The 25,516-nt window shown below is 36.4% G+C and overlaps 1 protein-coding gene across 1 annotated transcript in view; it reads right to left on the reverse strand.

Moving 5' to 3' along the window:
* Positions 1-9,628: 9,628 nt before the first annotated feature.
* The window catches only part of LACTB (lactamase, beta), an 18,520-nt gene continuing 2,632 nt past the window's right edge, over positions 9,629-25,516 (reverse strand). Inside the window, exons 3-6 of the mRNA XM_012645040.1 lie at positions 24,437-24,627; positions 23,788-24,124; positions 22,100-22,265; positions 9,629-10,401 (exon numbers count right to left, since the gene is read on the reverse strand). Of these exons, the coding sequence (XP_012500494.1) occupies positions 9,876-10,401; positions 22,100-22,265; positions 23,788-24,124; positions 24,437-24,627 (1,220 nt within the window). The 3' untranslated portion in view covers positions 9,629-9,875. The remainder of the gene's footprint in view (positions 10,402-22,099; positions 22,266-23,787; positions 24,125-24,436; positions 24,628-25,516) is intronic.

Here is a 25,516-nt window from a genome sequence, read left to right on the forward strand (position 1 = left end):
GAGGTTGCTGTGAGCTAGGCTGATGCCACGGCACTCTAGCCCAGGCAACAGAGTGAGACTCTGTCTCAAAAAAAAAAAGAAAAACCTATAAGAACTAATCTAGGGGGCAAGCCCCTGAAAATTTCCTTGGGAATAGTATTAAAAGAGTATTGTACTTAAAGAACACATCTAAGGATCAAGTTACAGAGATACTTGGCATTGAGAACTCAAACAGTGTATTAAGTTTTACTTCACTTAGACAGTATTACTGGGTTTGAAAAATGCTAAATAGAACTTCCCCAAACTTCAGAGTCAGCAATGCACATTATTATTTACTGATTATGTTGACTTCATTTTTTAATGTAAAAAAATGAAGGAAACCTTACATAAATGGAAAACCCAGTCACATAGAGATAGCTAAAAGTAAAATTAAATTGTTGGCTTCTGACCTGATTAGATGGATGACAAATGGTTTTGTGTCTGGTTGCCCCTGTAGGTCATCTGACAAAGTTTTCTCTTTTTTTTGAGATTTAATTTGGATACCATAAAATTCAACTTTTTATAAAAATGTAAAAATCAGTAGTTTCTAATATATTTCCAAGGTTGTGCAACCATCACCACTATCTAATCCCAGACCATTTTCATCACCCCAAAAAGAAACTCCATAGACATTATTATTGACTCTTCATTCTTCCCTCCCCCAGCCCTTGGCAGCCACTAATCTACTTTATGTCTCCATGGATGTGCCTCTTCTGGATATTTCAAATAAATGGAATCATATAATATGTGGCCTTCTGTATCTTTCACTTAGCATTGTGCTTTCAAGGGCTATCCATGCTGTATAGCATATTTCAATAAGTACTTCATTCCTTTTTATGATTGAATACTATTCTATTGTAAGAATATAGGCCGGGTGCAGTGGCTCACACCTGTAATCTCAGCATTTTGGGAGGCTGAGGCGGGAGGATCACTTGAGGCCAGGAACTGGAGACCAAAATCAAAATTTTTAAAAATTATCTAGGCGTGGTGGTGGTACACACCTGTAGTTTCAGTTACTTTGAAGGCTGAGGTGGGAGGATTGCTTAAGCCCAGTACTTTGAGGTTGCAATGAGCTATGATAGATCGAGCCACTGCACTCCAGCCTGGAGTGTAAAAAAAAAACACAAAACAAAGGAATATATAACAACATTTTGTTTGATAAACATTTGGATTGTTTTCACCTTTCAGCTACTATGAATAATGCTGATATGAACATTTTGTGTGGACATATATTTTAAATTCTCTTTGGTATATTACCAAAGAGTGGAATTGCTAGGTCATAGAGTATTCTATGTTTAACTTTTTGAGGAATTGCCTGTTGCAGCATTTTACATTCCTACCAGCAGTGCACAAGGGTTCAGATTTCTCTACATCCTCTCCAACACTTGGCATTGTCTGTCTGTTTGATTATAGCCATCCTAGAGTATGGTTGCAAATCATATCAAAACCACAAAACCTCACTGTGGCTTTGATTTGTATTTCCCTAGTGATTAACGATATTGAGCATCTTTTCATGTGTTTGTTGGCCATTTGTATATCTTCTTTGGAGAAATATCTATTGAGATCCTTTGCCCGTTTTTTAATTGGGTTGTTTATCTTTTTATTGTTGAGTTGTCAAAGTTCTTTATATATTCTAGACGCCAGTCCCTTATATATTTACTTGCAAATATGTTCTTCCATTCTATGGATTGCCTTTTCACCTTTTGTCCTTTGAAACACAAACATTTAATTTTTGTGAAGTCTAATGTATCTGTTTTTTCCTTTGTTGCTTATATTTTTTGTGTCATATCTAAGAAACCATTGCCTAATCCAAGGTCATGAAAATTTATGCTTATGTTTTCTTCTAAGAGTTTTATAGTTTTAGTTCTTAATCCATTTTTAATTAATTTTTGCATATTGTATGAGGCAGGGGTCCAACTTCATTCGCTAATTCTTTTTATTTATTTATTTTTATTTTTTGTAGAGACAGGGTCTCACTTTGTTACGCAGGCTGGTCTTGAACTCCTGAGCTCAAGCAATTCTCCCACCTCAGCCTCCTAAAGCACTGAAATTACAGGTGTCAGCCACCACCATGCCTGGCCCTCTAATTCTTTTTAATGGGGCATAATAGTCCATGGTATGGAAGTACCATAATTTATTCATCATTATCCTGTTGATGGGTACTTAGTTTCTATTTTTTTCCCACTATAATCAATGGTGCCATAAATATATTTAAATATGTCTTTAATAATCATCCTTTTATTTCTGTGGGATGGATTTCCAGAAGTGAGATTGCTGATTGGAAAAGTGTTTTTAATTTTAACAGATGATGCCAGATTGTTTTCCACCAGCAACATCTGAAAATATTCTTCCCCTTCTCCATCTCTTCCATTAATGAGTATTAATCTCTAAATTTTTTGCCATTTTGATGGTTGTCACGTATGTATCATTGTTACTCTAATTTGTATACCTGATTACCAAGGAGTTTTGGAATGGAAAGAAGCCAGAATAAGCTGTGTTCCTAGAATTCCTTCTCATTTGCTTTTTCTTTAAAAAAGAAATCCCCATATTAGAAATATGGCTAACGATAGTTGGGATATAGTTTCCTATTGCTGCTGTAACTAGTTACCACAAATGTAGTGGCTTAAAACAGCACACATTTGTAATTCTGGAGGTCAGAAGTCCAAAATGGATCCTTTTTGTTATGTGAGATAACATATTCATAGGTGCTAGGGATTAGGGTGTGTACATCTTTAGAAAGTCATTATTCTGCCTACCACAGAATACAAAGTTGTAAAGTTGTACCCCATAGATTCTGGAAATTATGTCTTTGTAATTCATATATATATATTTTTTTTAACTAGCTGGAGTGCAGTAGCATGATCATAGCTCACTGCAGCCTCGAAATCCTGGCCTCAGGTGATCCTCCTGCTTTGGCTTCCCAAAGTGTTGTACTTTTCAATGGGAAAAAACCTTCAGTCTGTCTGGAAGGATTCAAGTTCGTTATGACATTTTACAATGAAAAGGATAAATTTTATAGAATAATGATCTTGCCTTGTACCTTTTTAGGATCTTAGAGCTACATTTTCACAACTCTAGGCAGGAAGAATTATATCAAGTCATAGTGTTCACTATTGATCCACACTTAAATAGCCTTTGAATCTTATTTCAAAGGGGATGCCGAATGGCAAGTTTTCTGCTTATTTCTGCTGTACGTATTCTGACTCACTTCCTCCCTGCTGTACCAGCTCTGCTATTATTTTCATGCCTAGCAAAACCTCACCTTAGAAAATACTTAGGAAGAATAGTCCTGTCGAATTTAGTTAAAAGCTTACATTTTAAGTTTTTCTTAGGGAAGCAATTTTAGTCTCAGTTATTCTGTAGGAACAGAAATTGGAGCTGCTACTAAACCTAGAGCCCAGCACCCTCAGCTTCAGCCCTATCCAGTGTTTTGTGTCTGTGAAGGTCTTCTTAATTTTCTCGTTTCTTATTTTATATATCATGCTATATATTTAGAACAGAGGGGGTATGTAAGAGCGTGACTCTACTATGTCACCTTTGTCTTGTCTTTGTATTAATTTAAAAGTTATATAATTTTCTTTATTTGCAGCCAGATTTACTAATTAAAATTCCAATATATATTTATTTTCACTCATTTTATGTGACTTAAAATTTTTTCCCCAAACACTGCATCAATAAAATTGTATGCCATTAAGTGTGACTTTTATTGGATAGGTAAATTTTTAGAGATGGTTTTTTTTTTTTTTTTTTTATGAGAAGGCAGGATAATGATTAAAACAAGCTTTAGAGTCAGATATATGTGGGTTTGAAACAAGTTCTGGATAATGGTTTTTGACCTTGGGAAAAATAAGGATAATATTTTCTACTTAATAGTGTTGTGTTGAAGATAAAATGAGACAACATATAGAAAGTGCTTAGCCCAATGCCTTTCACATAGTAAGTGCACTGTTTGTGTGTGTGTGTGTGTGTGTGTGTGTGTGTGTGTGTTTAAGAAAAAAAGGCTCATGTCTATTCAAAATTAAGTACTTTCAATTTCTGTTTTTTCCCTAAAATCATTTGCCCACCTTACTACCATGCTGGAGCATAGTTATGTTAACTATTGCTGCAAAACAAGCCACCCCCAAATTTAGTGGCTTAAAATAATGATTTATTATTTCTCATAATATGGGTTGGTTGGTTATTCTGCTAGTCTCACCTAGGTTCACTCATTCAGCTGCCTTTAGCTAGAGGCTCAACTGGATTGGAAGGTCCAAGATGGCTTCAGTTACATCTGGCAGCTCGTGCTAGCTGTCGGCTGGGGCATCTAAAGTCTCCTCCATGTGGCCTCCCATCTTCCAGTAAGCTAGTCTGGCTTCCTTACATGGCAGCCTTGAGATAGTGTTCTCAGAGGGTGAAAGATGGAAGTTGAAGGCCTCTTAAAGCTTAAATGCTGGGGCTTATGCAGCATCATTTCCACCACATTCTATGGGTCAAAAAGCAAGTCACATTGCAAACTGAGATTCAAGGAAGTGGAGAAACACTCCACCTTTGGATGAAAAGAACAGCAAAATCACGCTGCAAAGTTGCATGCATAATGGGGGAAAATTGTGGCCTATAAAGACTTTGCTACACTTTGGGAGAACTCCAATACTTACTAAGTTTATTTACTGCCTAATCCATGAACACATCCACAATCAATTCTTAAAGAAATGCTTTATGTTCTCTGGTCTGATGAGCACAGATTCTAAGTGGAAAACTTACATTAGAGGAAATACAAATGGCTGATGAACACATGAAAATATGTTTAACTTCGTTAACAATAGGTAAGTGCAAATAAAAACAATATCAGATACCATTTCATCCATTGTATAGTCAAAAATTAAAAGTCAGATGTTAAACTGTTGGTATACAAATGAGATAATTAGGTTCAACTATATAAAATTGTCCATCTTCAAGCGCTTTGACCTATAAAAACAGCAATTTCATAAGATTCAACCCAAGAAAAGTATGTTCCTTACAGCATTGCCTATAATAGTAAAACAAATCCATAAATAAGAGAATGGATAGTGCAATGCGATATAGTGATGAACACAATATTTTATAAAAGTTACAATAAACTGGATTTATATGTATCAAGTTGGCCAGATCATAAAAACAATGTTAAATTTAAGGGAACATAGAAAACATGTATACTATGATACTATTTGTATAAATGTAAATAGTACAAATTAATACTATGTATCAGACATGGATACATTATACTGCTGTGAAAGTATTAAACAATGAACTGGGAGGATATACACCAACTACTGACAGCATTTGCTTGCTGGGCAAATGGAGTGGGATTTTGGGTGGTAGTTAAAGGAGTCTTAAGCTTTATCTGTTATATTTGTTTTTTAATGAAGAAAATTTGACTAAATGTTACCATTTTAAATCCTAGGTATTGGGATATGGATATCTGTCATGTATTTTTCTAGGTGTAGATTTTTTTTTTTTTTTTTAGTTTCACAAAACAGGAGATCAATTTAAAACAAGAAAAGTAAAGCAAATCATTTGTAGCCAATGATCACCTTGACATGTTGTAAATTCCAGAGAAAATAACAGAAACACAAGAGACTGAGTCAAATTCTCTTTTCTTCCCCCATGATATTATATTAAGGATCAGCCACACCAGAGACAGCATTTTGGGAGATGTGGGAATTTATCAATACTGTTTCTAACAGTATTGGGTGAGAAAAGAATAGAAGTTATTATGGCAAAACTATCCAAACAAGAATTCTTAATTGGGGGTCTGTGCCCCTTGATATTTGTATATTGGCTCGTTTTCCGAGAAGGTTCATGGCTCTTCTCAGAGCTTCAACGAGAATCCTAAAAAAGATTAAAAACAACTAGTCTGAAGCAAGCGCCTTGTTCATAAAAAACAGTCTCTAAATTCACAGAGCTCTTCACACTTGCGGATCCACCTGTCCCTGTAGTTCAGCCCTACCGTCCTTCTCGCTGGGGTCCAATGTTCTTCCCTCATCCCTCTCTCCCAGTTTAGATGCCACCTGTTCCGTGGCACCAGGCAGTTGGTCTTTCATTCTGTGGTCTCTGTGCAAAGGTTCAAAAGCTTACTTTGCTATCACATGATTAAATTAAAAGGATGTATCTTTCAATATCAAAAATTTTTTAAAATTATCAGCAATTTGATTTTTGCTTTTAGTCACAATAATTTAACACCTATTTAAAATTTCAAATAACACAATGAAAGGCATGACACTTTTATATTTATCAGAGTGCATCGGTTGAAAATCTGACAAACATGAATATAAGACCTACAGATCAGGAGAGCCAGAGAGAAACAGGAGATAAAATGGATCTGTTTTCGGGAGCTGCTCTCTTTATACTTCAACCGAACAGAGATATTCATCTATTTACTTTTATAGATTAAAGTGGAAAGTGAAGAAACAGACTTAGAACTCAGAACTATAGAAAACCCTTCTTTTATTAGAGTGTATAAACACTTTGATTTCTTTTTGAATTTTCCTGAATTCAGTGGCACACTGGTAATCTCCAGTATACATAATCCATGGCTGCTACAACAAAATTCCCCAAAATGTCAAAACTACGATAAGCCATCCATGAAGCCAGTCTCCATTCCTTTGCATAGTCCTCTGCCACACTGAATTGGGGTGGGTCTCTGTGACTGACAAAATTTGGCATACGTGGTGACATATTACTTCCAAGGCTAGATTATAAAAGATACTGTGGCTTTTGTCTGGTTCTCTCTTTAATCTCTTGCTCTGAGGGAAGCCATAGCACAGTCAAGCAGACCTATGGAGAGGCCCATGTGGTGAGAAATTGAGACCTCTTGCCAAAAGCCAGCAAGTAACAGAGGCCTCTTGCCTATCGCTGCATGGGTGAGCGATCTTGGAATCAGATTCTTCGGCCCCAGTCAAGCCTTCAGGTGACTGAAGTCCCTGCTGACATCTTGTCTGCAACCTCACAAGAAAGCCTGAGCTAGAACCACCAGCTAAGGTGTTCCCAAACTTCTGAAACACAGGAACTGTGAGATAATGAGTTTTGGGGTAATTTGTTATGCAGCAATAGATAATTAATACACACTATACTAAGTGAAAAAGCTCAAGACACAAAAGTCCACATATTGTATGACACCATTTATATGAAATGTCCATAATGGGCAAATCCGAGGGGAAAGCAGAGGGTTGGAAGGAGGGAGGAATTGGGAGCGAAAGCTAATGGGTATAAGGTGGTTTCTTCTCTAGGTGAAAATGTTCTTGAATTGAATAGTGGTAATAGGTGCACAATCTTGTGAATATTCTAAAAACCACCGAATTATATACTTTAAAGGGTGAGTTTTATGGTATGTGAACTGTAAATTATATCATGTATATATATAGATCATATATGTGTGTGTGTGTGCATGTGCATACTTGGAACAGAGCACTGGGTGGAAGTTGAGAGGTCTTTGAAGAGTGTGTTAATAAAAACCCGAAGAACCTTGAATAAACTGTTTAGTAGTATGATGGCCTTTGAGGAGGCTGCAAGTGTGGACTTAGGGAAAGTAAGAAAAATCTAGCCAGGTGTGGTGCCTTATGCCTGCAGTCCCAGCTACTCAGGAGGCTGAAGGGGGAGGATCGCTTGAGCCCAGGAGTTTGAGGTTGCAGTGAGCTATGATCACACCACTGCACCCCAGCCTGGGCAATAGAATGAGACCCTGTCTCTACCAAAAAAAAAAAAAAAAAAAGAAAAGAAAAAGGAAGGGAAATTTGATTGGAGATGGGAGGAAAAGGGATTCTTGTAGCGGCAGAAAGTTTAGCAATGCTGTCACCTGCAATAACTTAGGAAGTAGAAAATGTACATAATGAACTGGGTAATCTTGCTGGGGGGATTTCCAGACACATTGTTGAATGTGCCTCCTGGATTCTTCTTGATGCTTATACTAACATGCATGAGAGAGATAAGCTAAAGGAAGGATTATTAAACAAAAAAGAATGGATAATTGAGGGTTTTAAAAAATTCCTGACGCTTCAAATGGCAAATAATACTAAAATTAATATACATGCATAGCCATGCACAAAAAGAAAAAAAAAAAGAAATGTCTTCAAGGCAAAGATAAAAGCTAGGGCACTTCCAGGAAAACAAGGTCTAAAGATGACATGGAGAGTGTGGCTATAAAATCATTTCTTAAGACTTCAAAAAGAACCAAGATGGTGCCTCAGAGAATTATTTCAACAATAGAGCACATTATTAATAGATTATTAGCTTAAGTATTTTCTACAATTGTCTCAGGAGAATTCCAAGTTAGAGACGGGCTTATTTTAAGAGATTTTTGGGTGTGCCTTTTGTCTATGGCATAAACTCCAATAAGATTCACAGGATACCCATAACATTAAAAAAATTTATATTGGCAGAAACACTGCTAACCTAGACTGAAAGGACAGAGACAGTACAAAGAGGCCTTTGGATCTTGGACCCCCAAACTTCTACAAGCAGAAAGTAGGCTGAGAAAGCCACAAAGCTGAAACACACGGTTTCCTTTCATGAAAAAATAATCTCAGAGGGCAGAATCAAGAGCCCAGAGAATATAGCCAGGAGCCAAGAATTATTTCCAAGCCTTGAATAATAATCAAGGAGCTGCCAACTTATGTCTGATTGAATTTCAGATTTGCCATGGACTCCTGTATGTCTTCCATTTCTCCACTGTTTGAACAGGAGGGTATAATAGAATAGCAATTATCCTGTATCTGTTGTGTCACTGTATGTTGCACATGAGAGGGGCAAATAACTTGTCTAAAGTTCACAGATCTTAAGATCAAGAGGAACTGTACCTGCGATGCCGTACTTTAGGAACTAACCCCAAGGAGCCTCATTCACTCTTGGACCTGATTTAGATGCTAAGATACTGAGGTTTGAGCTGATGCTATAATGGGATGAAACTTCAGGAGGACTTGGGAAGAGGTAAGTGTATTTTTGTATGTGGGAAGGAAATAAATCATTGGGGACCAGAGGTCAGACTGTGGTAGCCAGCTTCTAAGTTGACCCCCAATGATCCCCACATCCTGATGATATTCGCAATCTGTGTAATCCCTCCAACCTTGGTCAGGTCCCATGTGACCCGCAGAACATGGCAGATGTGATGGTATGTGACTTGAGTCTAGCTTATAACAGAGCGACTTCTGCCTGGTTCTGTCTTCCTCTCTCTCATCACTTGCTCTGGGGAAAGCCAACTGCCATAACATTAAGATACTCAAACAGCCCCATAGAGAGGTCTACATGGTGACCAACTGAGGTCTCTTGCCACCCACCAACCAGAGGACTGACTTGACCCCAGTCATGCAAGTAAGCATCTTGGAAACATTTCCTCCAGGCTTAGAGAATCATTTAGATGACTGTAACACCCTGTCTGCAACCTCATTAGAGACTGCGCCAGATCCACCCAGCTATACTACTCCTGAATTCCTGAGCCTCAGAAACTGTGAGATGATAAATGTTTGTTCTTTTAAGATGCAATAGATAACTAACATACCATTTCTCATAGTCTTGATTCTCCTGTCATACCAAAAGGATAATATTTGGAGGCTCTTGTTGAATGAGATTTTCCCTATATTATACATTCGGAAAGTACATATTTTTATCAGAATATTTTATTTCAAGAGTTAAGACTTTCTGCAAAAAGTAAAAACAACATGGATACTTCCCTGAGTATAAAGAATTAATTCTACAATAAAAGACAGTTATAAAATTAAGCAATTAGAGGTACATAATTCTCTGCATTCAGTTACCCTCTATTACAAATTTGTTCTTAAAAGTCTCATGTATTTTGGAACTTTAAGGTTTCAAAAAGCCAAAATAGCTCATTTTGCACCTGTAAGGTATCAGTCTGATCTGTCTTTATCAAATTCAAGGGCAATTTTTAAAGCAGTGCTATTGAGACCAACAGACTGCATGTTACATATGATAGAAACAATTATTCCTCTTGGAGGAACCTTGTTGTTTACAGCCTCTGTGTCCAGTTCTTCAGGAAGGACCAGCAGGACACTGCTGGCGCCCACTGCCCCTCCAGTATGCGAGACATAATGCCGCTGCTTCCTGCAGGAACCGTATATTTGCTTCTTTTCCACGACACCCCATGCCATTGCGTATTTACCCTCTTTATCCCAGGACATCTCTGTGTTAGGGACAGGTGTCCAAATCATAACCATTGTTTCTGGTTTGAGGTATCCAGGTAAGAGATTTTCATTTGAGTCCTTAAACAGCCCAACTTGGTAACCATACAGCATTGCATTTCCAAATTTCAGAAGGTCACCCACTGTAGACAGAAATCCACCACCAGCCCATTTATAGGAGTTATCCACGTAAGGTGTGTTGACAAGACGTCTCTTTTTATTGTAAACATAAAATCTAAAATGAAATAAGAATGGGAATTAAAATTTTCATAGTTCATTTTTGACTTTACACATGATAGGAAAACGTGTGTATGAGACAGACTGTATTTCAACGTAGTGATCATACATTCTCAGAAACTATAAACTAATGACTAATATTCAGTATGATTCAGATCCTAATGACACACAGATAACTGAGGAAGGTAGCTTGTCCCTGCTGAGTGCACTAAACTTTTAATATCGGCAAAAATGCATTAATATTACACATGATATATTTGCCCTGTGTGTATGGAGAAACATCTATCATTTCATAGATATGCCTAGTCCTTGGGCTTAATGTTGAATCATGTGCCACGAGTGAATTTTATAACCCAAAGTGAGCACATTGGGATGTTTAGGAATAAGGTTAATATTTGTAAAAAGACTAGATTTCTCAGGTAACAATACCACATAAGTATCATGTATAATGACATGATGTGGTATTTTCTTGGTGTAGAGAAAGGCTGAAGTTAGCAAACCTCAGTTTGAATCCCAACTCTCACCCTTACTAGCTATGTTTATTTTATTTGATTAAAAACACACACAGGGGCTTGGTGGCTCACGCCTATAATCCCAGCACTTTTGGAGGCTGAGGTGGGAGGATTGTTTGAGCCCAGGAGCTTGGTGCTGCAGTGAGCTATGATGATGCCACTGCACTGCAGCCTGGGTGACAGAGCAAGATACCACCTCAAAAAAAAAAAAAAATTAAACACATACAAACAGTTTTTACCACGTTCTAGGCACTAACTATGTAAATATGAAATAATTTATTCTTATAACAATGTTAGGAGGTAGGCACTATTATAAACCCCTATTTTACAGATTAGGAAACTGAGGCACAGAGTATAAACAACTTATCGAAGGTCACACAGCTTGTAAGAGGCAGAGTTGGATTTAAACCTAGGCAATCTGGCATCCCTATTCTATACTGCCACTCTGCTTCAGCATCCAAATTTGTAAAATGGATAAAAATGCCTACTTTGCAGAATTAGGAATATATGTATAAAGCACTTTTCATATTTCTGGTAGGTACTTAAATGATAGTTATATTATTTGTTCATGCAGTCAACAATTATTGATGGAGCACTTACTATGTGCCAGGTACTGTTTGTTTATTTTTATTTTTATTTTTAGAGACAGAGTCTTGCTGTGTCACCCACGCTGGAGTGCCATGGCATGATCATAGCTCACTGCAACTTCAAACTCCTGGACTCAAGTGATCCTCCCACTTCAGCTTCCTGAGTTGCTGGGACTACAGGTGGGTAGAACCATGCCCAGCTAATTTTTAAATTCTTTATGGAGATAGGGGTCGTGCTATGTTGCCCAGGCTGGGCCAGGTACTGTTTTGATGCTAGGATAAATTGTTAAAAAAAAGAGAGAGAGAGAGACACACACACACAAAGTACCTTGCCTCATGAGGTTTCTATTTTAGTCTGAGGAGTTAATGAAATTTAATCACAAAATAATTAAACAACAAATGAAACTTCACTCACGAGGATCCTTTCTTTCAAGGTTCATAATAAAGTGGTGCTCTTAGGTTTTCAGTTTGCTGACCGCCTCACCTAGAATGGTCATTTTACCGTGGCTACTCATAAGCACTGCCATGCCTGAATCTCACCATCACATTAAACTGTTTTATCTCTAAATCTCAGACTCAGAAATTTCTTCCTATGGCAATGACTTCTAATCCTGCCAGCTCTCCAACTGAACCCGCTCTCTGCCCTCACCGTCACCTCCATCTATTTTCCTTGCTTCTTCCCTATTTTCTCGGGTCTTTGAGTTCCCACTGTTTTACCTGCTCTTTGTCTGCTAGCCTGACCTGTGCACCATCAGCCCTCTCAGCTGTTTCAGCTGTGATCTCGTTAGCACCTTTGGGTTCCTCACTCTTCCGACCTTACTCTACACCAATCCACCAACCCTGAACAAATCTAGATACCTCTATCCTGGGTTCCTTACCTGCAGAAATCCATAAAACAAAGAGTGTAAACGAATGACATCACTTCATACTCTCGCTGTGAGTCTTTACTGCTGTCATTAAATCCTTTCATTCTTCTCCTGGTTATTCCTGGTACATTCTTGGTAACAGTCCCACCCCTTCCCCCCTCAATCCTCTACCTCAGTCAGGCCCAGGCAGCACATAATCATATCCTTTGTTTTACTGAGAAGATTGAGGCCATCCAAAGTGAGCTATAAATTCACATCTTTACCTCAAAATGTATTTACATCATCATACACTTTCTTTTCTCCAGTCGCTTAAGAAGTTTTCCTATTGTTTTAACAACTAATTCCACTACTTGCATCTTTGATTGCCTTGTTTTCCTTCTAAAACCTTGCTCTACCAGTTATACTTCCTAGATTATTTTCTCTCTTAAAGTCCATTCTCCACTCATAAGCCACAGATTATGTCTCCCCCTTCTTCCATCCATTTGAAACTCTCCAGTGGTTACCACTGCAATGGGGATAAAAGCCAAAGTTCTTACTACGGCCTACAGCATAATCAGTGGTCCTCACTGAAGTAGTGTCAACTCCCTAAGGGAATTTTTTGGAGGCTTTTTTAGTTATCACAATTATTAGAGGGCTGTTACTGACGTTTAGTGGATACAGGCCCAAGGGTCCTAAATGTCTAAATGTCCTGTGATGTATGGCAAAGTCCCACACAATGATGCATTCTCCCATATCCTGCAAGACCTTTAACTATTCCATCAGATGTTCACATAAGAAAAAAATATGTTTATAAATAGCTGAGCCTAGAACCCTGTCTGTATTATAAAGACAAGCACTTTTTGCTCATATTTACTCTACCATGAATTTTTCTTGAAATGTAACCACTGTGAAAATAAAAGAAAGATTGCACTTTATTTTGCTCAAAACTTTACCCAGAGTTTGTCACCAAGGGTATGAGTTGAAACACCAATAAATCCAGGTGTATCAGTTTGCATTTACACATTTACAATGCCTTTATGTATTAGGTTACATCTGACTTTATGTCTTATAATGTCATGAGTAAACTTAAACATAATGCAATATCTATTATTTATTAAAAAGTACATTCCTTTTTCTTCTTTATACTGCAATTGGAATACTGAGTGTAGGTTATATTAGCTGACTTTTATTTCAGGATATTAAAGAAGGCATTATGACATATTTGTTAAATTAAGGGGCAGTGGGTTTACAGCATTGAGACTCACCGTCCAATATTATTTAGCTCCTGCTCACTTCTTTGATCTCATCACTTACACCACCTTGCTTTTTTCATGCCAGACTTATTTCTGTATTTGCAAGAAGGCAAGCTAGCTTTCTTCATCATTCATGCCTCTGCTCAACTGGCATGGCCTAAAATAATGTATTTTAAATGGATTCCCCCACACCCACTCTCTTTTTCTTTCTATTCCATCTATTCCATTTATTTTCTTCATATCAATATCTGAAATTCTTGCTTAAGTTATTTGTTTACATGTTAGTCTGTCTCTTCCCATAGAATGTAAGTTTTGGAAGGGCAAGAACCTTATTGTCCTGTTCACTGATGACTTCTCTACCTAAAACAGTACCTGCCACACAGTCAGTCCTCATTAAACATGTTAAATAAATGAAAACATTTGTTGGCTAAACATTTAATGAAGACATCTTGCACAGCGTCGGAGAGACAAGTAAAACCATACACTATGGCTGTTCTCCAAGGGCTAATGGTACTGTTGGATAATATTTAAATTTCAAAGCACCATATGAATGATCTAGGAATTTTGTTAAAATGCAGATTCTGGACAGGCATGGTGGCTCACGCCTGTCATCCCAGCACTTTGGGAGGCTGAGGCAAAAGGACTGCTTGAGACCAAGAGTTCAAGACCAGCCTGGGCAACACAGCAAGACTCCATCTCCACAAAAAGTGAAAAATAAAAAAACTAGCTAGGCATGGTGGCATGCACCTATAGTCCCAGCTACTCAGGAGGCAGCAGTAGGACTACCTGAATCCAGGAGTTAAAGGCTGCAGGGAGCTGTGATAGCATCACTACACTCTAGCCTGGGTGACAGAGCAAGATTCTATCTCTTAAAAAAACCTGCTTCAGCAGGTCTAGGGAGGGGCCCAAAATTCTGCTCCCAGGTGATGTCCTGGACTACACTTTGAATAACAGGCTGTAGAATTACCAGCAAGATGGATGTGAGGAATCCTGAGCACCAGTGAGAGTGAGTATTGCTGGAATGGCAGCTCAGACTGGGGAGCAAAGTAGTTTAGTTTGGCTGAAGCAGAGAGCTTGAGAGGATTAAGTGGCAAGAAGTAACACTGGAGGAGTAGACATGAGATAGGGGACAGAGGACAGATCACAAAAGACCTTCTGTGCCATGCTAAGAACTTTGACTCCTTCACCTTAGTTTTACGAAATGTTTAAGTTTCCTCCAAGGGGAAAAAAATATCCTTGCTACATACAGCTTCCAGCTATCAGTCTTTTCTCTCCATTTACTGCTGAACTACATGAAATAGTTCATACCTGCTGTTTCCATGTACTCAGTCTCTCCATTCATTCTTCAACCCCTTAAAATCTGGCTGGTGTTCCCCATCACTACTAAGCAGCTCTCTTGTGGGTTATCAAGGATCTTCTAATTCCCCTTTTACAGTCCTCCACGGACTTATCCCCTGTAGCACTGTTAACCAGTACTTCCTGGCTCTCCTCTCAGGCCATTCTTCTCTTTGAGCTCTCTCTTCTATTTCTCAATCCTGTGATTCCCTGTACCCCTCCAACATTAAGTGGCTCCAGTTATACCAGCTCTTCTCTTCTATGGAGATAACTGCAAATCTGCATCTGCACCACAACCCCTGCTCCATATCTACAGTTGGGTTTTCTACTAACATTAGTAATTCTCAAATTTGGTTTGGGAGAATGACAGAAATGATGTTTTTTTTTTTTTTTTGAGACAGAGTCTCACTGTGTTGCCTGGGCTAGAGTGCCGTGGCATCATCCTAGCTCACAGCAACCTCAAACTCCTGGGCTCAAGCGATCCTCCTGCCTCAGCCTCCCGAGTAGCTGGGACTACAGGCATGTGCCACCATGCCCGGCTAATTTTTTTCTATGTATTTTTAGTTGTCCAATTAATTTCTTTCTATTTTTAGTAGAGACAGGGTCTCGCTCTTGCTCAGGCTGGTTTCGAACTCCTGAGCTCAAACAATCCGCCCACCTCGGCCTCCCAGAGAGCTAGGATTACAGGCGTGAGCCACCGCGCCCGGCCAGCCACCGCGCCTGGCCCAGAAATGATGTTTATTAGAACAATTTGTGAGCCTCCTCCTTTCCAAATTCATAATTTTGGAGGGGCTATGGGCACATACAGTTTGAAAAATAACTCCTCTTTTTTCAAGATTCTTGTATGTCCACTAAAAGCCCAAGACAAAATATTGGGTGAAGTAAGGTTGGCAGTTAGGAAAGGGGCGGCCACAGGTATGCAGACTGAAGATTAAAAAAAAAAAAGGGAGGGCTCAGTGGCTCACGCCTGTAATCCTAGCACTCTGGGAGGCTGAGGCAGGAAGATCACTTGAGCTCAGGAGTTCAAGAACAGCCTGAGCAAGAGTGAGACCCAGTCTCTACTAAAAATAGAAAAATTAGCTGGGATCAGTAATGTGTGCCTTTGGTCCCAGCTACTGGTGAGACTGAGGCAGAAGGATCGCTTGAGCCCAGGAGCTGGAGGTTGCAGTGAGCTAGGATGACACTACTGCACTCTAGCCCAGTGACAAGAGTGAGACTCTGTCTCAAAAAAAAAAAAAAAAAAAAGGCCAGGCACAGTGCTTCATGCTGGTAATCCCAACACTTTAGGAGGCCAAGCCAGGAGGATTGTTTGAGGCCAGGGGTTGCCCGGGCAACATCAGAAGACCCCATCTCTACCAAAAAAAATCAGCTAGTGGCATGTGTCTGTAGTCTTCCTTATTCAGGAGGCTGAGGTGGGAGGATTGCTTGAGCCCAGGAGTTTTAGGCTGCAGTGAGCTATGATTGCACCATGGCACTCCAGCCTGGGAAAGAGAGCAAGAACTTTTTTTTTTTTAAGTCTACAGGGGGTCTTAATATGCACTTTTGAGAACCAACAGCTCAATATGTGATTTTCTCATGTCTCAAAATCAACATGTCTAAAACTAATCTCTTCTTGTCATATTTCTTCTCTCCATTAAAGCCTTATTATAAAACCTTTGATGACTCTCTTGCCCTCATCTTTTACATCCAGTAAGATGCTAAAACCTATTTATTCAATCTCTGCGTGGTGTCTTACCCTTTTCTCTTCTGTTCCTATCACCACTCCCAAATTTTAAGCCATCCTTACTTTCTATCTTAACTCTGATTATACTTATAATTCCAGCCACTCAAGTAAAATTAAATCTAAACTAAGTCATACAACAGAAACACATTTTCTCACTGAGAAATATGTTTCTTAAAATGAACTCCAAGCTCGTAAACCGGAAATACCAATGTTTTTGACTAGTAATCAGCTTTGCATAACTTTCGTTTAATAGTAAGGCATTTCAAACCACTTATATTATGACTGGACACCAGAACTCCTCAGTCATTCCTCCTTTAAATATAAAATGATTTGAATTCTAAACTTTAAGGAGGCGAATTCTAGATTTTAATCTCTTGGTTCCTTTTCACAGCAGACAAATTAGTAGCTTTTCATGAAAATAATTTTGTTCAGCAGAATGATAAACTTTACTATTTCAGATTCCTAGGAAATTTCTGCTTAAAAGGATGGAATATAGACACAAGTTCCTGAGGAAGTTACTGGGACATCTTTTTAACTGAATAACTGAAGGAATGATGCCAGATGACAAGCAGCTTTAAGAATCTCCAGATTGTGCTCCAGAACATTATATAACCACAGAAATATACTTAGAAATTTAAAATACTTTTATTTTTAAAATGCTTCTTAAATACCTTTGTAAAGACTTATCACTTTGTATTTTATTGCTATGAGAAGTTTAAAAACAATTTAAAACATATAAAAAACTAATCCCACTTTAGCATTTAGCATTAACATTTGGATTGAACTACTAGTAGAGTCTATCATCTAAAGTGGTCCCCAACCCCCAGGTCTCTCAGCCACCCCACCTCCCCACCCCCCATCCATGGAAGGATTGTCTTCCATGAAGCCAGTCCCTGGTGTCAAAAAGGTTGGAGACTGCTGATCTAAAGGCATAAAAAGGAGCTAGACAAGGAATAATTCTTTATTATGGAAGACACTCTAGAAAATAAATAGAAGGTAAAGGCCAAATCTATACTGTCAAAAAAACAGGAAACTTCAGAAAACATTCATTTTATTTGGTTTTGGTCCCATTCAATTATAAAATTAGAGATTTTTGTTGCAAACATTGTACTAAACATGGAAAATGTGACCAAGGTCTAGTCATATCTTAAGGCATTGACTAAGGATTTCCCCCAATCAACAAATTGAGTATCTTTCAGTGGCAAGCACATTCACTCCACTCCCCTGTGGGTGTTAGCTTAAAAAGTTAGAAAGTTTATTTGCCTATACAGAATCAATTGTTTCTATTCTTCCATTTAAGAAAACCCTGATTTTATTCAGGACAACCATGTACCCAGTTAAAAACTAAAATTCCCTTGCCTCCCTTACAGTTAAGTGTGTCCTTATGGCTAAAATTCTAACCAAAGAAATTTAAGTAGTATTGTGAGGTAGGATTCTGGGGAAATACTTTAAATGAGTGACAGACACAAGATGGCACTATTTTAAACACACACATACAGAGAGAAATGATAAAGAAGATAAATATTTACTCTTGGGAATATAATAACTCTAAAAAGACTTAGTCAAGATATTATAAACAGATTTATGATTACACCCAAGAAATCAGTAGACTAAAAGACAAAGCTGGAAACATTTTATTTACTGTAAAATGGTACCGTAAAGCAAATGAATAGAAACATACGCATTTATTAAGTTTTGCTTTAAGGTTTTTTTGTACATATCCTTGAAAAGATTCCTTTTACTCCCCGAATTCCCCCAAAAAGCTAGTGCCTTTAAATTCCTTTAAACTAATTATTACCAAAAAAGAATCAGAGTTGAGTTTTAGAGGCCCAAATACATACTGTGTCAAATAAAATAAAGACAAAGAAAATGGACAGAATATTTTCCTAGGTAACAATATTTCCTCCTTCTTTTAGTGCCCTATTTTATTTCAGCAGCCCATTTAATCTAACTGAAATGAATCAACTACCCCTTTAGAATCATTGGGTACTACTAAGTCTAAAACACAAAAAACAACAAAAAAACACCAAAATCCAAATCCCCCCCAAATCCCAGAGCTGATAGGGACCCTTAACACTAGAAATGGAAACTCACTGCCTTTTTTCAAATAATGGGAAATAAAATGAAATTAACTCACCCTCATATGCCATATTTTGATTTCAGTGCAAGTCACAAATCAGTCACTCAATAAGACAACAGCAAATGATATCTGATGTGCAGTCTGTACATTCATAGAGCCTTAATTTCCAGTTTAGAAAAGAGGCTCCATGAGTACACATGATGTACTTCTTCCCCTTACATATAGATCTAGATATTCATTTTCAAATGCGTAGATCTAAATCAAAATATGGTCAGGCATCTATGCCATCTTTACTAGAGAATCTTTTACTAGGGAACCTCTGGTATTCGTCATTTTTTTCTTATGCTTCTGGTACAATATAATGCTAGACCTAAAAATAATTAACAAAGATCTGAAGTGGTTGAGAACCACATGCCATTTAAAAAATTAACCTGATTTCTTTTAGGTTGCCAAAATCTCTGTTAGGCCATAGACTTATTTGCAATGCATATTTAATCCTTTTAAATAAGCTGGTAAATTTAAAATGATAATTTAACTAAATACAACAAAAGATTGAATAAAATTAATGTGGGGATAGGAACATTAAACTAAAATAATCCGCTCCCCCAAAAAGCCACCATTTCATCACTTTCTTTAGAAAGACAATTCAGCTTATAAACTCCTGACTCATTTCCTAACATTTGACATAACTACCCTTTCATAAGTATTCTCTCTTTGCTCTTTCTGAATTAGTTTTTTTTTTTAAAGTTACCAAGTATTTGCTTTTCAAATACTTTTTCCTGTAATAATGAAACGCGAAATTGCTTTAAAAGGTAACGTAACTCTTTACTGCATTTATTAACACTGTGTTCAACTTAAATTTTTTCTTTTTCATTTTCTGGAGTCTCAAAATTTTCTCTATAAGCTCAAATTTTAAAAATCTAATGAAATAATTAAAAAATTTGAATACTTCCATGTGTGCTTTTGAAGTAGACCAGTTCAAAGAATCCTTACGTGTTTGGTTTACATTATTTTAATCCTGTCTCATCTCAACTGAACACTTACATTTTTTAGCATTTTCATATAGTTGTGCTTGAATTATTTTAGATTAGTAACTAAATCAGTAACTAAAACTCCAATCATAGAAAATCCCTCCATAAGACAAAGCATAAACTAAATTTAAAATTTTTTAAAGGCTAAAAAGCTGGCTAAGCTCTTTTCTATTATAGTGGTAAATGAGTCAAATATGAAATTATCTAAAATCATAGCATTTTTCTCTCCTAAGGATAAAAAAATCAAGTTAATTTATCAAAGTGTTCTGAAGCCTCTCCATAAATTATATTAAAATCTCCTTAAGCAATTTGCTTAGGATTTGTCTGAACACCCAATTCAAATGTATATAAGTAACTTTAACTTGATATTTTCGATTTAAAAGTTGTAAAAGAAAACTGAGAGAAACTATGGCTTACATGTTTTAAATCTTAATCCTTATAATTTAAAAGTGCCTAAGGATGCCTAACTATAAAATAGTCCTTTAAACCCAGATATTTTTTAAATGTTCAATTATTTTAGTTAGATAGCACTTAATATTTTTATAATATACCAAAAATTAATTAATTATTCTTACTAATGGGTCTACATAATCTAAATCAGAAGAGCATTTTGATATTGACTATTAACACACAAAATCAAACATAAATTTATTAAAAATATATACATATAGGTAAGCAACCTAATAACGAATCATTTTAATTTAATATCTATCTATGCTTCATTTTTTTTACGAGAAAGGGACTCACTCTGTTGCTAAGAGCTGGAGTGTTGGAGTGCCATGGCACAATCATAGCTAACTGCAGCCTCGAAATCCTGGGCTCAAGCAATCCTTCTGCCTCAGATTCCAGAGCAGCTAGGACTACAGGCATGCGCCAAGCCCAGATAATTTAAAAAATTTTATATAGGGATGGGGTCTCACTATGTTGCCCAAACACCTGGCCTCAAGCAATCCTCCCACCTTAGCCTCCCAGAGTGCTGGGATTAAAGGCATGAGCCACTGCACCCCATCTGCTTAATATTTTAAAAGCAAGATATTAAATAATGATAATGACAGATTATAACTCATTAACTAAAATAAGAATCCATGAGTGCATACTGGTATGAATAAATGTATAAATAAATAAAGGAGAAGGAAAAGCACTTTCTTATAATAGAATGCCAGCTAACAAATATAGAATGAAGTGTGGAACTAGAAAATCACCATTTGGCAACTAACACTGTAATAACTGATTCAGTCGTGAATCATCAATGGATGCTAAAAGTAGTAGAAAATTTGATGAGAAAGAGGATTTTTACATTGTCTCAAAGTATCTCCCCAAAATATAGTTGTTAATAAAAAGAGAAAAATAGTAACTTTACAGAGGAAAAACCTGACAGGCATGATCAAAAAGAGATTAAAACACTATCACCAATAATAGGACAAGCTGACATCATGTGACTTCTGAGAGACATGACAACTAAATGCAATGTGGGATCCTGGACCAGAAAAAATTTTTCTTTTCTTATGCTATAAAAGGACATTATTGGAACAATTGAAAAAATTTGAATCAGGTGTATAGATTTGATAAATGCATTGTGTGTTAATTTCCTGAATGTCCTTGCTTTTAGAAAATAAAAATTTAAGTACTTATGGGTAAAGGGGTACCATGTCTACAACTTATTTACAAATGGTTCAGAAGAAAATAACATACAGATAGATAATGCAAATGTAATAAAATGATAACATTAGGGAAATCTGGATTAAGAGTGTATGTGAATTCTTAGTATTATTCTGCAATTTTTCTGGTAAGTATGAAATTCTTTCTTTATAAAAAAAAAATTAAAAAAATTTTTTTTCTTTTGAGACAGGGTTTTGCTATATTGCCCAGGCTGGTCTCCAATTCCTGGCCTCAAGTGATCCTCCTACCTCAGCCTCCCAAGTAGTTGGGATTTCAGACATGAGCCACCTCGCCCAGATAAATATTAAATAAATAAATAAATAAATATTAAAACAATTAAAAGACAACAAAATGTAAACAAACAAAGCATTAGCTAAAACATAAGAAAACGAATGATTAAAGAGCAAATTACAGATGCCCATGATGGGTGCACGTTTGGTTTAATTATTCACGTGCTTGAATTATTATTGCTGTCTTTCATTGAAGGTCTTGAGGAACTTTACAAACATGTTTTATTTCCCTCAATTTATAGATAAAAAAATAAATATGTAGAAAAGCTCTCATAATGTGGCAAGTTGATTTTGGAATGGAAACAAGGAAAATTGACTTTTAATCGAAAACACAGAGTTAGGATGAGATATAGCTGCACACACCAAAAGGTATTTGTTTACCTTGCTCTATTGTAAATCACTGGCTCATTTTCTTCCTGTACAGTTGTCAGCATATCCAAGTCATGGAATATTTTCTGCATATAGTCCAAATATTTATATCCTGAAGCTCTTTCTACTATGGCTGCCAGTAGGGTATAGCCAAAAGTTGAATACAAAAACTGACTACCTTGAGACATCATTGCAAGGGGGAAAAAAAGAAAATGCTTGATTATTATTCAAAAATATGTAAAATATTTTTCCCACTGAAAATTGGCATATCTTTAAAACTGCAGTATTTTACTTCAGCATTTAGAAAAAGATTATGGATGATACATCAACAAATTTAGTTAACTTTACAAAGGCCCTGCTTATTCATTCCATGTCTTTAACACAAGAATAAAATGATGATTAGTATACTTAAAATTTCACATGACTCTGCTCCATTCTCTGATAATGAAATAAGCAAATAAATCCTACCTCAAAACAAAATGAAACAAAAATCCTTCAAACTAACAATAAAACAGGAAGGGGAAGAAATCCAAATTTGGGTAGAAGTTTTTCATATACTTTCTACCCATGTTTAAGGCATAAATAGGTGCACAGTTCTTATTTTAATAAAATATATGTAGACCTAAAAACCCCTTGTGTAAAATACATATTTAAATACAAATACATATTTCTAGATATTGTTTCAAATATATCACTATATCATATTGGATTCTGAAAACTTAAAATTATATGATCTGTACTAAAAATGGATAAGAACTTTATTTATTTATTTATTACGAAGAGGGGAGTGAGGAAGGGAGTTCAGTTTCCTTTTCTTTTTTTGTTTTTGAGACAGAGTCTTACTCTGTTGCCCCAGGTATAGTGCAATGGCATCATTGTAGCTCATTGCAACCTCAAACTCCTGGGCTCAAGCTATCCTCCTGCCTTAACCTCCAGAGTAGCTGAGACTACAGGTCCGTGACATGATGCCCAGCTAATTTTTCTATTTTTAGTAGAGATGAGGTCTCACTCTTGTTCTGACTGATCTTGAAATCCTGAACTCAAACAATCCTCCCGTCTCAAGAACTTTATTTTTTAAAACAAAATGCATTATTATGTTCTTTGCTCCCATTAGTTATATCTACATAATATCTATTCACAGTAAAAACAATTCTTAAAATGAAAATGAATAAAAATACATATATTTATGGTAAATTTAAAGAACTTAAAGTGGTTTCAATATGTACCATATTCAAATATACAAAAATGAAGATAATTATTTTTATAGATCAGCTTTTGGGGAAATAAAATTAAGTTGATGATTACTCATTTCTTTAAGAAATGAAGGTACAAAATAAGTTGCCAATTTAATTCTAACTAAATTCTAAAATATTAGCAATACTTTATCATGTACACTTTGGTCAAAGTTTTATTTGGAGAACTATTATTCTAACATTTCTCCATAATTTTCATAATTGCATATCTTGATACTGAGAATCCTCTAAATGACTGGGTAGCCTACAACGAGGCTAAATTTAAACAACTGTCTCCCTGGATGCTAGGCTTTGTTAGGAACTACAGACAAAAGGGCAAGTATTGCGCTGGCCATACCACAATCATCAACCTCACTGAATGTGCTGCAAGATGGTATCATTTTGTATTTCCTGAAAATTAACCCTTCAATAATGACAATTTTGTTAAGAGAAGGAATTAACACTCACCAGGTTTAAAGAACAAAGGATCATTTTTAAATAATCTTAGGGATTCAATTGAATTTTCAAATTTTTCTTTCAAGTATAATTCTCCTTGTTCAAAATCATTTTTTTTCTTGCCAGGTTTTGAATTCCGGCATTTGGCTTCATTATCCTGCTCTGTCTTAGCTTTAGCAAAGTCATTTTTTTCGTTACTTTTGCCTTCTTTTTCTTGGTCAGATGCTACCATCTCTTTCATCATCTTCAAGGCTTTATAAGCTTTCTCTTCTTTCACCTTTTTCATGTCCTTTTCATAATGACGAATTCCACTTAAATGGGAAATGAGTAATCTTGTTGTGACAGAAACCTAATTATAAAAACATGAAAATCCAATTATAATATTAAACTGTATAATAAAAAGTTAGTAGCTTTGGAATAATGCCTCAGTAATATTTTCCATTTTGGACTGCTGCTGGGAAAATGTCATGTACAAATCCTTAGTTTCAAATTTCAGAAAAATACCTATCCAATTATAATTTGGACTAAAAAAAAAAAGAAACTGAATCTGTTAATTACAACTAAAAACAAAACCAAAGAATCCTATGAAACATTTTAAATATAAATTCCAGCATAAACCATTTAACATGCCATTAAGAAAACAAAATGTGAACTTCACTACCTTTTCACCTTCATATTCCTTTTCCGGGAATTCAGGAACATAATGTTGTACCGGAATATCAAGATCCAGTTTCCCTGCCTCCCATAATTTGGCAAGAGCAACCATGGTGAGGCTTTTGCTGATGCTGGCAATTCTCATAACTGTCTCTGGCTTACAAGGTACGCGGTTCTCAACATCAGCATAACCTAAACCTTTGGAGAAGAAAAGAAAAGCAAAACGTCACTATTAATGGGTTTCATGGTCAAACAATCTTCAAAAACTGAAATAATACTATCTTAAAACATGCTGTGCATTTATGTTCCACTTTTATAAGTTACTTAAAACTGGACATGTAAGGGATGAGAGTCTTAGCAACACTAATACCAGTAAGCCTAACAATTTAACTTTATTACTAAAATAACATTGTATCCTGTGTGCAACAGTAATTTTCCATCTGATTCAGATACTAATTTTTCTTAGCTTATCTAAACAATCTAATGATTCCACATTTTAAATAAATTACTCTACATTCTTTAAAGAAAACATCATGCTCTTCAGATTATATTTATCCTTGATTTTTGAGTGAGTTTCCACTGAATTCCTTAAATAGCTACCCGATAAAAATAAATGTGAAAAGATGTCCTGCAAACTATATCTAGCTAATTATCAATTTAATTTGGCTGGCAAACCAGAAGGAAAACTATGTTCTACTAATTTAAAGTTCCTTCTAGAAAAAAATTTTAAGTTTGCTTTCCATCTTCTACACAGGCTAACAGTATGGAACTCTAAGAAATATAAAGAACTGAAGCCAGGTGTGGTGGCTCACACCTGAAATTCCAGCACTTTGGGAGGCCGAGGCACAAGGATAGCTTGAGGCCAAGAGTTTGAGATCAGCTTGAGACCCCATCTCTACAAAAAAATAGAAAAATTTGCTGGGTGTGGTGGTATGCACCTGTAGTCCCAGCTACTTGGGAGGCTGAGGCAAGAGGATCACTTGAATCCAGGAGTTTAAGGTTGCAGTGAGCTATAATGATGCCACTGCACTCTAGACCAGGCAACAGAGCAAGACCCTGTCTCACAAGAATAAAAATTTTATATACA

The sequence above is a fragment of the Propithecus coquereli genome, unplaced genomic scaffold (assembly GCF_000956105.1).
Source record: "Propithecus coquereli isolate 6110/MARCELLA unplaced genomic scaffold, Pcoq_1.0 Scaffold224, whole genome shotgun sequence".
Taxonomy (NCBI): Eukaryota; Metazoa; Chordata; class Mammalia; order Primates; family Indriidae; genus Propithecus; species Propithecus coquereli.